Raw genomic sequence first — 15781 nt, 5'->3', positions numbered from 1 at the left:
TCTCTCTCGCCCGCCCTCTCTCTCTCTCTCTCGCCTCTCTCTCTCTCGCCTCTCCCTCTCGCCTCGCTCTCTCTCTCTCTCGCTCTCTCTCTCCTAGCTCTCTCTCGCCTCGCTCTCTCTCTCTCTCGCATCGCCCGCTCTTTCTCTATCGCCTCACTCTCTCGCCTCGCTCTGCCTCGCTCTCTCTCTCTCACCCTCTCTCTTTTTCTCTCGCCTCGCTCTCGCGCCCCGCTCTCGCCTCGCTCTCGCGCCCCGCTCTCGCCTCGCTCGCTCTCGCCTCGCTCGCTCTCGCCTCGTTCTCTCTCTCTCGCCTCGCTCTCGCCTCGCTCGCTCTCGCCTCGTTCTCTCTCTCTCGCCTCGCTCTCTCGCCCCTCTCTCGCCGCTCCCTCTCGCCCCTCTCCCTCTCGCCCCTCTCGCCACTATCTCTCTCCTCGCTCTCTCTCTCCTCGCTCTCTCTCTCGCCATCTCTCTCTCGCCTCGCTCTCTCGCACTCTCGCCCACTCTCGCCCTCTCGCTCTCTCTCGCCCCGCCTCTCTCTCTCTCCGCCCCGTCTCGCTCTCTCTCGCCCGCCCTCGCTCTCTCTCTCGCCCGCCTCGCTCTCTCTCTCGCCCGCCTCGCTCTCTCTCTCGCCCGCCTCGCTCTCTCTCGCCCGCCTCGCTCTCTCTCTCGCCCGCCCTCGCTCTCTCTCGCCCGCCTCGCTCTCTCTCTCGCCCGCCTCGCTCTCTCTCTCGCCCGCCTCGCTCTCTCTCTCTCGCCCGCCTCGCTCTCTCTCTCTCGCCCGCCCTCTCTCTCTCTCTCGCCCGCCTCGCTCTCTCGCCCGCCTCGCTCTCTCTCTCTCGCCCGCCTCGCTCTCTCTCTCTCGCCCGCCTCGCTCTCTCTCTCTCGCCCGCCTCGCTCTCTCTCGCCCGCCTCGCTCTCTCTCGCACCTCGCTCGCTCTCTCTCGCGCCTCACTCTCCTCGCTCGCTCTCTCTCTCGCCTCGCTCTCTCTCTCTCTCGCGCATCTCTCTCTCTCGCGCATCTCTCTCATCGCTCTCTCTCTCTCGCCTCGCTCGCTCTTTCTCTCTCGCCTCGCTCGCTCTCGCCCTCTCTCGCGCCTCGCCCTCCTCTCTCTCTCTCGCCTCGCTCTCTCACTGCCTCTCTCTCTCGCCCCGCCTCTCTCTCTCTCGCCCCGCCCTCTCTCTCTCGCCCCGCCTCTCTCTCTCTCGCCCGCCCTCTCTCTCTCTCGCCCGCCCTCTCTCTCTCTCGCCCGCCTCGCTCTCTCTCTCTCGCCCGCCCTCTCTCTCTCTCGCCCCGCCTCTCTCTCTCTCGCCCCGCCTCTCTCTCTCTCGCCCCGCCTCTCTCTCTCTCGCCCGCCCCTCTCTCTCTCGCCCGCCCTCTCTCTCTCTCTCTCGCCCTCTCTCTCGCCCGCCTCGCTCTCTCTCTCTCGCCCGCCCTCTCTCTCTCTCGCCTCTCCCTCTCTCGCCTCGCTCTCTCTCGCCTCGCTCTCTCTCTCCTAGCTCTCTCTCGCATCGCCCGCTCTCTCTCTCTCGCCTCACTCTCTCGCCTCGCTCTCTCTCTTTCTCTCTCTCGCCTCGCTCTCTCTCTCCTAGCTCTCTCTCGCCTCGTTCTCTCTCTCTCTCTCATCGCCCGCTCTCTCTCTCTCGCCTCACTCTCTCGCCTCGCTCTCTCTCTTTCTCTCGCCTCGCTCTCTCTCTCTCGCCCTCTCTCTTTTTCTCTCGCCTCGCTCTCGCGCCCCGCTCTCGCCTCGCTCGCTCTCGCCTCGCTCGCTCTCGCTCTCGCCTCGCTCGCTCTCGCCCTCGCCTCGCTCGCTCTCGCTCTCGCCTCGCTCGCTCTCGCTCTCGCCTCGCTCGCTCTCGCCTCGTTCTCTCTCTCGCCTCGCTCTCTCGCCCCTCTCTCGCCGCTCCCTCTCGCCCCTCTCCCTCTCGCCCCTCTCGCCACTCTCTCTCTCCTCGCTCTCTCTCTCCTCGCTCTCTCTCTCGCCATCTCTCTCTCGCCTCGCTCTCTCTCGCCTCGCTCTCTCGCCCACTCTCGCCCTCTCGCTCTCTCTCGCCCCGCCTCTCTCTCTCGCCCCGCCTCGCTCTCTCCGCCCGTCTCGCTCTCTCTCGCCCGCCTCGCTCTCTCTCTCGCCCGCCTCGCTCTCTCTCTCGCCCGCCTCGCTCTCTCTCTCTCGCCCGCCTCTCTCTCTCGCCCGCCTCGCTCTCTCGCCCGCCTCGCTCTCTCGCCCGCCTCGCTCTCTCGCCCGCCTCGCTCTCTCTCGCCCGCCTCGCTCTCTCTCGCCCGCCTCGCTCTCTCTCGCCCGCCCTCTCTCTCGCCCGCCCTCTCTCTCTCTCGCCCGCTCCTCGCTCTCTCTCTGCTCTCTCTCGCCCGCCTCGCTCTCTCTCTCGCCCGCCTCGCTCTCTCTCTCGCCCGCCTCGCTCTCTCTCTCGCCCGCCTCGCTCTCTCTCTCGCCCGCCTCGCTCTCTCTCTCTCGCCCGCCTCTCTCTCTCTCTCTCGCCCGCCTCTCTCTCTCGCCCGCCTCGCTCTCTCTCTCTCGCCCGCCTCGCTCTCTCTCTCTCTCTCGCCCGCCCTCTCTCTCTCTCTCTCTCCCGCCTCTCTCTCTCCCGCCTCTCTCTCGCTCTCGCCTCGCTTTCTCTCTTTCTCTCGCCGCGCTCTTTTTCTCTCGCCTCGCTCTCTCTCTTTTTCTCGCGCCCCGCTCTCTCGCCCTCTCGCCCCGCTCTCGCCTCGCTCGCTCTCGCCTCGTTCTCTCTCTCTCGCCCCTCTCTCTCGCCGCTCCCTCTCGCCCCTCTCCCTCTCGCCCCTCTCTCTCGCCTCGCTCCCTCTCGCCCCTCTCTCTCGCCCCTCTCTCTCGCCTCGCTCCCTCTCGCGCCTCTCCCTCTCGCGCCTCTCGCCTCGCTCTCTCGCCTTGCTCTCCCTCTCGCCTTGCTCTCGCTCTCTTCTCGCTCCCTTCTCGCTCCCTCCTCGCTCCCTTCTCGCTCCCTCCTCGCTCCCTTCTCGCTCCCTCTCGCCTCGCTCCCTCTGGCCTCGCTCCCTCTCGCCTTGCTCCCTCTCTGATTGTGTAGTAGTGGAGCTATACACTCCTTCAATTAATTGCTAATTACCAGGGTGTTTTGATGTCTCCTGGGATGTTGCAGCAGCTCCCCAGTGGTCTGTAATCCTGGCAGCAGGAGCTAGAGTGGGAGACTAGAGAGCTCAGAGGACAGACTACACTGCTGTCTGGATCAAGCAACTACTTTTACAGGGCTGTGAGAGGAGAGATCAGAGTACACTCTCTTATCTGTCTGGATCCAAATACTACTAAGCTGAACTAGAGGATGAACTAAGTATGACAGATATGGTTCTCCTCCTCCAAAGGAAAGGTACTCTTAGCTAGAATAACATCTATGTGACGCTGGGTTTCCTTTTCCTCTTTCCTACAATATCTTAGATTTTCAGCAAGATGTAAGAATCAGTTGATGGCTGTAAGAATCAGTTGATGGCTGTAAGAATCAGTTGATGGCTGTAAGAATCAGTTGATGGCTGTAAGAACCAGTTGATGGCAGTTGATGGCTATAAGAATCAATTGATGGCTGTAAGAATCAGTTGATGGCTGCAGTGTATTGGAGAGGCAGCAGTTTCAGACCAGTAAACACAAGGACAGAAGTCAAACAGCAGGTCATTCTCAGCTTTCATTGATAATACGAAATAATGACAACAACACTCTAAGGAAGCCAATGCAAAAACAAAGAGTGAAAACAAAATGACACAGGAAACAGGATCGATATAAGGCAGGAAACAGAATCGATACAAGGCAGGAACACAATGGAGTTAGTGCTTTCAAGCTCTCTCACACAAACACACACACACACACACCATCCATCCATCCATCCATCCCCCTCATTCTCCTTAATTCCAGCATGCAAGAAGAGGCCTTTCTTAGAGCACAGGCCAGGACATTACAGGCAACACAACTCACATCATCCCAGATCCCCCTAGCTGGTTTAAGTAGTCTAGAGTTCAGAGTGGACAGGAAGGGTATCTCAGACCCCACAGGAACCACGCAGGGCCAGGCCATCTCCAGGTAGGTGACAGATATGCAGAGTGTTCCTGTAATTGCAGCTTTTCCTGGTCTCTCAGGAATACGAGCCATCAGTCAGGTGACTCATGCAGAGAGACACATGCGTTGGCCGTAGAGGAGAGACGGGGGCAGGTCTTCTACCCTCTGCTCTGGCTTTGGATTGGTCAGACACTAGCAGAGGCAGGGGCCTTCAGCCCTCTGGTCTGACTTGGGATTGGTCAGATGTTATGTAGCAGCTCACCAGGACAGTCCAAACAACCAATCAAGTCATCAGCAACACATTTCAGAAGGAAGGAACATTATTACCATGACAACAAAACCAAAACATTCAAAAAGCAACAAAACAAAACGATATCTAGATCTCTTTAATATCATAACAGCCGCTAGTCTGCTCACACGGAAACAACTGTAGATTACAGGAGGTGGGTCTTAGGGTCTGAGCTGAGGCCTTTGATTGGTCGTCTGCAGCGTGTTGACATGTCCGTCTCCCGGCGGGGGGGGGGGACTGACTGCTCATGGAGAGGTTCAGGCTGTTCTGTCCGACCTGGAGAACTGTGGTTATTGTAGTTTTGTCCTAGGGTAGTCTGGAGCAATGCGTCAGAAGAGAAGAGAACTATGGGTATTGTAGTTCTGACTCTCAACATGCCAGGAGGTCTGGGGGCTGCCATAAGAGCAGAGGACTGTGGGTATTGTAGTTCTGTCCCTCATGCGGTCTCTCAGGGTAGTCTGGGGCCATGCGTCATTAAAGGACTATGGGTCTTGTAATCATGTCTCTCAGGAGGATTGTGGGTAGTGTAGTCGTTCAAGGCCCTAGTCTGTCAGCTGGCAGCGTAGCTAGAGAGGAAGCTGTAGAACATGGGTAGTTTCATCCTCTGCTGGTCTCTCCTACACCAGGCCATGACCGTCCCCTCACTGTTAGCTGTGTAGAGGTGGTGGCCGTCACACGAATACGTCAGGCTGATGATAGGCTTGTTCGACTTGGGGAAGGTGATCTCTCTCACTGGCTTCAAGTCCCAAGTGCTCCACAGCCTAAATGGTTGTGATGAGAGGAAAAGGAAGACATTTGTTATTTAACATTTATTCAGGAAGCCACACTCACTCAGATTCAGAATGTCTTTGTGTCACTACCCAAGTTTCCATCCAATTGGCGACAGTTTTTCCATGCGCAAATTAAAAGATTTGCATACAAACAGTATGTGCATGTTTTTCCATCAAATTGATTTGTTGCAGATAAAAGGCTGTGATGACGTAGTGCACAGAAACATATATTTAGTTATGTTCCAATGTACTGAATAAAAAAATACAAGTTAAAATTGGTTTCCATCTCAAATATTTTCCTTATATAATGAATGTGCCCACTCTGGTCTTGGCACGTGCTCTCTAGCCAACAGAGACAGTGTGGGTAGGCTACCTACAGTTCCTTCCGGAAGTATTCAGACCCCTTGACTTATTCCACATTTTGTTGTGTTACAGCCTGAATTCAAAAATATATTTAATAGATTTTTTTTCTCAGCAATCTACACACAAAACCCCATAATGACCATAATAAGTGAAAACATGTTTTTAGACATTTTGGTAAATGTTTTGAAAATATCTAATTTACATAAGTATTCAACCCCCTGAGTCAAAACTTTGTAGAAGCATATTTGGCTGTGATTACAGGTTTTCTGGGTAAGTCTCTAAGAGCTGTGAGTCTTTCTGGCAAAGTCTGTAACAGCTTTCCGCACCTTGATTATGCAACATTTACCCATTATCCTTTAAAAAAAATGTTCAACCTCTGTCAAATTGGTTGTTGATCATTGCTAGACAGACATTTTCAGTTATTGCCTTAGTTTTGACTTAAATCTACTTGAAAATCTAACTAGGCCACTGTATATTTGGCCTTGTTTTTTAGGTTATTGTCCTGCTGAAAGGTGAATTCATCTCCCAGTGTCTGGTGGAAAGCAGACTGAAACAGGTTTTCTTCTGTGATTAGCTCCATTCTGTTTATTTTCTATCCTGAAAAACTCCCCAGTCCTTAATGATGACTAGCATACCCATAACATGATGCAGCCACCACTATGCTTGAAAATATGGAGAGTGGTACTCATTAATCTGTTGTATTGGATTTACCTCAAACACAATACTTTGTATTCCGGACTTAAGTTAATTTCTTTGTCACATTTTCTGCAGTTTTACTTTAGTGTCTTGTTGCAAACAGGATGTATGTTTTGGAATATTTGTATTCTGTACAGGCTTCCTTCTTTTCACTCTGTCATTTAGATTAGTATTGTGGAGTAACTACAATGTTGTTGATCCATCCTCAGTTTTCTCCTATCACAGCCATTCAACTCTAACTGTTTTAAAGTCACCATTGGCCTCATGGTTAAATCCCTGAGAGGTTTCCTTCCTCTCCGGCAACTGAGTTAGGAAGGACGCCTGTATCTTTGTAGTGACTGGGTGTGTTGATACACCATCCAAAGTGTTATTAATGACTTCACCATGCTCAAAGGGATATTCAATGTCTGTTTTTTTATGTTTACCCATCTACCAATAGGTGCCCTTCTTTGAGGCATTGGAAAACCTCTGGGTCTTCGTGGTTGAATCTGTGTTTGAAATTCACTGCCTGACTGAGGGACCTTACATATAATTGTATGTGTGGGGTACAGAGATGAGGTAGTCATTAAAAAATCATGTTAAACACTATTATTGCACACAGAGTGAGTCTGTGCAACTTATTATGTGACTTGTTAAACATATTTCTACTCCGGAATTTATTTAGGCTTGCCATAACAAAGCGGTGAATACTTATTGACTCAAGACATTTCAGTTTTTTAACATGAAATTATTTGTAAAAATGCAACATAATTAAAATGTTGTAACAACAAAAAAGTCGAGGGGTGTGAATACTGTCTGAAGGCTCTGTACATAAGGAGATTATTATAGAAAAAGAGACAGATGACTTTAATCTGTCAAACAGCAGCCAAGTCCATATTTATCGAAATGAACATCAACACGAAAATCATCACGTCACTCAAAGTTTATTACATCAATATTTGTGCAGAAAGGCGTTTCTGGCCACGACTTCTCTCATAATTAATTTTACCGTCACAAAAAAAGATCCCACCTTGTCTAGCGTATTTTGTTTTGTCAACATTTGGTCTAGTGGGAGTTTATCGACAAATTTGAGATTTCCATCAGGCCTGTTGTGACATTTTCTATCCAACATGTACTTTACTCACATTAAAAGTTTGTATGGAAACCTGGGTAATGCTGGACAATTTGTTTGCAGCAGCATAAAACTGTAAAAACACTAAGTACAATAAAAACATCCACAAGGAAACAGACTCGTACAAACAGAGAGAGACAGACAGGTACGGGAAGCTGCTCACCTGACCACTCCGTTCTCCAGTCCCCCTGTAATGACGTTGACAGACACTCCCTCCGGCTGATTGGAGAACGCCACAGAGCAGATGATCTCACGACAGTGGACGTGGCCAATCAGATCGCCGTTCACAGTCCACAACCGTAGATCACTGCCCCCGCCCACTGGATGTACACAATGACATCATAGGTTAGAGGATGAGCCAGACACGCAGACAGTCAGCCAGACACGCAGACAGTCAGCCAGACAGTCAGCCAGACACGCAGACAGACACGCAGACAGTCAGCCAGACAGTCAGCCAGACACGCAGACAGTCAGCCAGACACGCAGGCAGACAGCCAGACAGTCAGCCAGACACACAGACAGACACGCAGACAGACACACAGACAGTCAGCCAGACACGCAGACAGACAGCCAGACACGCAGACAGTCAGCCAGACAGTCAGCCAGACACGCAGACAGACAGCCAGACACGCAGACAGTCAGCCATACACGCAGACAGTCAGCCAGACACGCAGCCAGACACGCAGACAGTCAGCCATACACGCAGACAGTCAGCCACACACGCAGACAGTCAGCCAGACACGCAGACAGTCAGTCAGCCAGACAGTCAGCCAGACACGCAGACAGACAGTCAGCCAGACACGCAGACAGACAGTCAGCCAGACAGTCAGCCAGAAACGCAGACAGACAGTCAGCCCGACACACAGTCAGACAGTCAGCCCGACATGCAGACAATCAGCCAGACACGCAGACAGTCAGCCAGACACGCAGACAGTCAGTCAGACACGCAGACAGTCAGTCAGACACGCAGACAGTCAGTCAGACACGCAGACAGTCAGTCAGACACGCAGACAGTCAGTCAGACACACAGACAGTCAGTCAAACACATAGACAGTCAGCCAGACAGCCAGACAGTCAGCCAGACACGCAGACAGCCAGACAGTCAGCCAGAGAGTCAGCCAGACAGAAAGCCAGACAGTCAGCCAGACAGTCAGCCAGACAGACACGCAGACAGACACGCAGACAGTCAGCCAGACACGCAGAAAGTGAGCCAGACACACAGTCAGACAGACAGATACTCCCACTAGACTATTCTATATACAGTAACAGCCAGGTCCTCCCACTAGACTATTCTATATACAGTAACAGTCAGGTCCTCCCAGCAGACTATTCTATATACAGTAACAGCCAGGTCCTCCCACTGGACTATTCTATATACAGTAACAGCCAGGTCCTCCCACTAGACTATTCTATATACAGTAACAGCCAGGTCCTCCCACTATACTATTCTATATACAGTAACAGCCAGGTCCTCCCACTAGACTATTCTATATACAGTAACAGCCAGGTCCTCCCACTAGACTATTCTATATACAGTAACAGCCAGGTCCTCCCACTAGACTATTATATATACAGTAACAGCCAGGTCCTCCCACTAGACTATTCTATATACAGTAACAGCCAGGTCCTCCCACTAGACTATTCTATATACAGTAACAGCCAGGTCCTCCCACTAGACTATTCTATATACAGTAACAGCCAGGTCCTCCCACTAGACTATTGTATATACAGTAACAACCAGGTCCTCCCACTGGACTATTCTATATACAGTAACAACCAGGTCCTCCCACTGGACTATTCTATATACATTAACAGCCAGGTCCTCCCACTAGACTATTCTATATACAGTAACAGCCAGGTCCTCCCACTATACTATTCTATATACAGTAACAGCCAGGTCCTCCCACTAGACTATTCTATATACAGTAACAGCCAGGTCCTCCCACTAGACTATTCTATATACAGTAACAGCCAGGTCCTCCCACTAGACTATTCTATATACAGTAACAGCCAGGTCCTCCCACTAGACTATTCTATATACAGTAACAGCCAGGTCCTCCCACTATACTATTCTATATACAGTAACAACCAGGTCCTCCCACTGGACTATTCTATATACAGTAACAGCCAGGTTCTCCCACTATACTATTCTATATACAGTAACAACCAGGTCCTCCCACTGGACTATTCTATATACAGTAACAGCCAGGTCCTCCCACTATACTATTAAATATACAGTAACAGCCAGGTCCTCCCACTAGACTATTCTATATACAGTAACAGCCAGGTCCTCCCACTATACTATTCTATATACAGTAACAGCCAGGTCCTCCCACTAGACTATTCCATATACAGTAACAGCCAGGTCCTCCCACTGGACTATTCTATATACAGTAACAGCCAGGTCCTCCCACTAGACTATTCTATATACAGTAACAGCCAGGTCCTCCCACTAGACTATTCTATATACAGTAACAGCCAGGTCCTCCCACTAGACTATTCTATATACAGTAACAGCCAGGTCCTCCCACTATACTATTCTATATACAGTAACAACCAGGTCCTCCCACTATACTATTCTATATATAGTAACAACCAGGTCCTCCCACTGGACTATTCTATATACAGTAACAGCCAGGTCCTCCCACTATACTATTCTATATACAGTAACAACCAGGTCCTCCCACTGGACTATTCTATATACAGTAACAGCCAGGTCCTCCCACTAAACTATTCTATATACAGTAACAGCCAGGTCCTCCCACTGGACTATTCTATATACAGTAACAGCCAGGTCCTCCCACTAGACTATTCTATATACAGTAACAGCCAGGTCCTCCCACTGGACTATTCTATATACAGTAACAGCCAGGTCCTCCCACTATACTATTCTATATACAGTAACAGCCAGGTCCTCCCACTGGACTATTCTATATACAGTAACAGCCAGGTCCTCCCACTGGACTATTCTATATACAGTAACAGCCAGGTCCTCCCACTAGATTATTCTATATACAGTAACAGCCAGGTCCTCCCACTAGACTATTCTATATACAGTAACAGCCAGGTCCTCCCACTAGACTATTCTATATACAGTAACAGCCAGGTCCTCCCACTAGACTATTATATATACAGTAACAGCCAGGTCCTCCCACTATACTATTCTATATACAGTAACAACCAGGTCCTCCCAGCAGACTATTCTATATACAGTAACAGCCAGGTCCTCCCACTGGACTATTCTATATACAGTAACAGCCAGGTCCTCCCACTGGACTATTCTATATACAGTAACAGCCAGGTCCTCCCACTAGACTATTCTATATACAGTAACAGCCAGGTCCTCCCACTGGACTATTCTATATACAGTAACAGCCAGGTCCTCCCACTATACTATTCTATATACAGTAACAGCCAGGTCCTCCCACTTGACTATTCTATATACAGTAACAGCCAGGTCCTCCCACTGGACTATTCTATATACAGTAACAGCCAGGTCCTCCCACTGGACTATTCTATATACAGTAACAGCCAGGTCCTCCCACTAGACTATTCTATATACAGTAACAGCCAGGTCCTCCCACTGGACTATTCTATATACAGTAACAGCCAGGTCCTCCCACTATACTATTCTATATACAGTAACAGCCAGGTCCTCACCTGAGTCACAGACCGTAGCGATGTCCCCTGTGGTCTCACTGGCTGACACTGCGGTCACCGGGCTCTTGTGACCCGTCAGGCTCTGGACATAACACAACCTAACAAGACAAAACAACAGGTGATTGTTTATTCATGAAAGACAGGAAAAACAAAAGGTTATTATCAGCAGGCTAGGCTACCACGTCCACCCACCTGTTGAGGTCCCAGAGGATGCATGTTCCATCCCTTGACACAGAGATAAGGATGCTGTATGGTTTACACACATGGAGGCTGGTCACCTCAGAGCTGTGGCCGTACAGGTGGACCTGAGACTCCACCTCCATCTCTGTAGGCTGCAGGAAGAGATACACAGAGGAGGAAGAGGAAGGAGTTATACACAGGAACATAAGAAAGAAACACGAGACCAAACCTAAAAGCATACAGAATGAAACATGGTTTGATGATGATGGAGAAATCTAAGGAAGTCATTGAGAAATATATCTAATCAAAAGACACAGCGAACCAGACAACACAAATATACACCTTCAATATGGGGAAACACTGAAGCAATACAGACACACCCTAAGAACAAGTGACGTCACCCGATTGAAACGCTATTAGCGCGCACCACCGCTAACTAACTAGCCATTTCACATCGGTTACACTCACCCCCCTTTTGAACACTACCTGATCTAACGACCACACGAGGGGACAGCTTTATTACAGGTCATACTGTTTCAAACTGTCTTAATCTCCCCCATAGAAACAAGTGACAGCACCGTCAACAAAACGGAAGGGATCTTTTGCAGCTCTGTAGAAGCCTGGGTCTGTACTTTGTCAATGGTAGGTTACGGGGGGACTCGTTGGGGAGATTCACCTATTGCTCACCTCTTGGTGAGCAATAGGTGATCACAGACATATGATCACAGACATTGACCCTTTGTCTCTCAGCTCATTCACTGTCAAGCCACTAACACCTCTGTCTGATCACAGCCAAATGACGTTGTTCCTCAAAAGAACAGACATGGAAACAACTACACATTCACAGCCCAGTAAGCTGTACAATCAGAAATTCATACAGATGGGCCCAAAAACAGCACAGAAGAATACCAGAAAGCAACCTGGAACCAAAATATCCAAACCCTCTTAGATAACTTTCTGGATACCACATTCACTCACAGTAAAGAAGGCATCAATCTAGCAGTAAAAAACATCAACTATATATTCAGGCAAACGACAAAAGAAGCACAATTGAAATTGATAAAAAACGAAACAAAAAAGATCACAGATGACAACTGGTTTGGTGCAGATTGTAAAATTATAAGGAAAAAACTTAGAACACTATCCAACCAAAAGCACAGAGACCCAAATAATGGTGAATTAGACCTTCATTACTGTGAGACTTTAAAACTCTATAAACGTACACTCAGAACCAAAAAAGCACAGTACAACAGCAAGCAGCTGACACTAATTGAGGAGTCCATAAACACAAACAACTTCTGGCAAAATTGGAAAAAATGTTTAAAAAATCTAAACAAGAGGAATTAGCGATACAAAATGGTGACATATGGACAACCCATTTTAAAACACTCTACAACACCGTTCAAATGGACACAAACGCAGAACAACGCCAAATTCATGAGAAGTTGAATGGATTAGAAAAAGCTATAAAGGACAATCAAAATCCTTTGGACTCCCAATGGAGACAGAGAGAGACACAGAGAGAGACAGAGAGTGATACAGAGAAACAGAGAGAGAGACAGAGAGAGAGACAGAGATAGAGACAGAGAGTGATACAGAGAGAGACAGAGAGTGATACAGAGTGAGACAGAGAGAGACAGAGAGAGACAGAAAGTGATACAGAGAGAGACAGAGAGAGAGACAGAGAGTGATACAGAGAGAGAGACAGAGAGTGAAACAGAGAGAGACAGAGTGATACAGAGAGAGACAGAGTGATACAGAGAGAGACAGAGTGATACAGAGAGAGACAGAGTGATACAGAGAGAGACAGAGTGATACAGAGAGAGACAGAGTGATACAGAAAGAGACAGAGTGATACAGAAAGAGACAGAGTGATACAGAGAGAGACAGAGTGATACAGAGAGAGACAGAGAGAGACAGAGAGTGAGACAGAGTGATACAGAGTATGCACTGTGGGGGTCTAGAGGGAGGGATAATGGTAGGTCAGTGGGTGTTGATGTGGAGGCGGACGGATGGAAGGATGGAGAGAGGAGGATGGCTGGAGGGTGGAGAGTGACTGAGGGTGTTGCCATGGAGACCCACGGTACTATACTCAATGTGGTGCTGGTAAAGAGAGATGGAGAGAGAAATAGAAAGAGCGAGAGAAGCAAGAGTGGAGAGAAACAAAGAGAGATACAGAGAGAGAGAAAAGGGAGCGAGAGAGAGAGAAAAAGGAGAGAGAGAGAGCGAGAGAGAGATAAAAGGGAGAGAGAGAGAAAGCGGGGAGAAAAGAGAGAGAGAGAGAGGAGGGAGAAAAGAGAGAGAGAGAGAGGAGGGAGAAAAGAGAGAGAGAGAGAGAGAGAGGAGGGAGAAGAGAGAGAGAGAGAGAAAAGGGAGAGAGAGAGAGACCTGGCTCTCAAGAGAAGACAGGCTATGTGCACACTGCCCACAAAATGAGGTGGAAACTGAGCTGCACTTCCTAACCTCCTGCCAAATGTATGACCATATTAGAGACACATATCTCCATCAGATTGCACAGACCCACAAAGAATTCCTAAACAAATCTAATTTTGATAAACTCCCATATCTACTGGGTGAAATACCACAGTGTTCCATCACAGCATCAAGATGTGTGACCTGTTGCCACATGAAAAGGGCAACCAGTGAAGAACAAACACCATTGTAAATACAACCCATGTTTATTTTCCCTTTTGTACTTTGACTATTTGCACATAATACGATATTTGTAATGTCTTTATTCTTTTGGAACTTTTGTGAGTGTAATGTTTAATGTACATTTTTATTGTTTATTTCACTTTAGTTCATTATCTATTTGACTTGCTTTGGCAATGTAAACATGTTCCCATGACAATAAAGCCCTTACATTGAAATTAAATTGAGAGAGACAGTGGGGGAGAGAGACAGACAGAGGGGGAGAGAGACAGACAGAGGGGGAGAGAGACAGACAGACAGAGGGGGAGAGAGACAGACAGACAGAGGGGGAGAGAGACAGACAGACAGAGGGGGAGAGAGACAGACAGACAGAGGGGGAGAGAGACAGACAGAGGGGGGGAGAGACAGACAGAGGGGGGGAGAGACAGACAGAGGGGGGGAGAGACAGACAGAGGGGGGAAGAGAGACAGAGGGGGGGAGAGAGACAGAGGGGGGGAGAGACAGACAGAGGGGGGAGAGACAGATGAGGATAGAGACAGAGGGGGAGGGAGAGAGAGAGCGATATACACTATATAAACAAAAGTATGTGGACACCCTTTCAGATTAGTAGATTCAGCTATTTCAGCCACACCCGTTGCTGACAGGTGTATAAAATCAAACACACAGACATGCAATCTCCATAGACAAACATTGGCAGTAGAATGGCCCGTACTGAAGAGCTCAGTGACTTTCAACGCAGCACCGTCATAGGATGCCACCTTTCCAACAAGTCAGTTCGTCAAATTTCTGCCCTGCTAGAGCTTCCCCGGTCAACTGTAGGTGCTGTTATTGTGAAGTGGAAACATCCAGGAGCAACAACAGCTCAGCCGTGAAATGGTAGGCCATACAAGCTCACAGAACAGGACCGCCGAGTACTGAAGCGTGTAGCACGAAAACAATCATCTTTCCTCAGTTGTAACCCTCACTACAGAGTTCCAAACTGCCTCTGGAAGCAACGTCAGCACAAGAAGACTTCATCAGGAGCTTCATGAAATGGGTTTCCACGGCCGAGAAGCCGCACACAAGCCTAAGATCACCATGTGTAAAGCCAAGCGTCAGCTGGAGTGGTGTGAAGCTCACCACCATTGGACTCTGGAGCAGTGGAAATGCGTTCTCTGGAGTGATGAATCACGCTTCACAATCTGGCAGTCCAACGGACTAATCTGAGTTTGGTGGATGCCAGGAGAACGCTACTTGTCCCAATGCAAAGTGCCAACTGTAAAGTTTGGTGGAGGAGGAATAATGGTCTGGGGCTGTTTTTCATGGTTCGGGCCCCTTAGTTCCAGTGAAGGGAAATCTTAACGCTACAGCACACAATGACATTCTAGATGATTCTGTGCTTCGAACTTTAAGGCAACAGTTTGAGGAAGGCCCTTTCCTGTTTCAGAATGACAACGCCCCTGTGCACAACGCAAGGTCCATACAGAAATGGTTTGTCGAGATCGGTGTGGAAGAACTCGACTGGCCTGCACAGAGCCCTGACCTCAACCCCATCGAACACCTTTGGGATGAATTGGAACTGCGACTGCAAGCCAGGCCTAATCACCCAACATCAGTGTCCGACCTCACTAATGCTCTTGTGGCTGAATGGAAGCAAGTCCCCCGCAGCAATGTTCCGACATCTAGTGGAAAGCCTACCCAGAAGAGTGGAGGCTGTGGCTCAGTTGGTAGAGCATGGTGTTTGCAACGCCAGCATGGTGTGTGCAACGCCAGGGTTGTGGGTTCGATTCCCACGGGGGGCCAGTACAAAAATATATATATATATATGTATGCATTCACTACTGTAAGTCGCTCTGGATAAGAGCTTCTGCTAAATGACTAAAATGTAAATGTAAAATGTTATAGCAGCAATGTTCCAACATCTAGTGGAAAGCCTTCCCAGAAGAGTGGAAGCTGTTGTAGCAGCAATGTTCCAACATCTAGTGGAAAGCCTTCCCAGAAGAGTGGAGGCTGTTGTAGAAGCAATGTTCCAACATCTAGTGGAAAG

The 15781-nt window shown here is 49.2% G+C and overlaps 1 protein-coding gene across 1 annotated transcript in view; it reads right to left on the bottom strand.

The window, feature by feature from the left end:
• Positions 1–3648: 3648 nt before the first annotated feature.
• The window catches only part of lyst (lysosomal trafficking regulator), a 153211-nt gene continuing 141078 nt past the window's right edge, over positions 3649–15781 (bottom strand). The window contains 4 exon segments of the mRNA XM_029701898.1: positions 3649–5084; positions 7427–7583; positions 10924–11021; positions 11116–11255. Of these exon segments, the coding sequence (XP_029557758.1) occupies positions 4874–5084; positions 7427–7583; positions 10924–11021; positions 11116–11255 (606 nt within the window). The 3' untranslated portion in view covers positions 3649–4873.

The sequence above is a fragment of the Salmo trutta genome, chromosome 2, assembly GCF_901001165.1.
Source record: "Salmo trutta chromosome 2, fSalTru1.1, whole genome shotgun sequence".
NCBI classification, from domain to species: Eukaryota; Metazoa; Chordata; class Actinopteri; order Salmoniformes; family Salmonidae; genus Salmo; species Salmo trutta.
The sequence above is the reverse complement of the archived record's forward strand: the minus strand, read 5'-3'. Positions and strand labels throughout refer to the sequence as shown.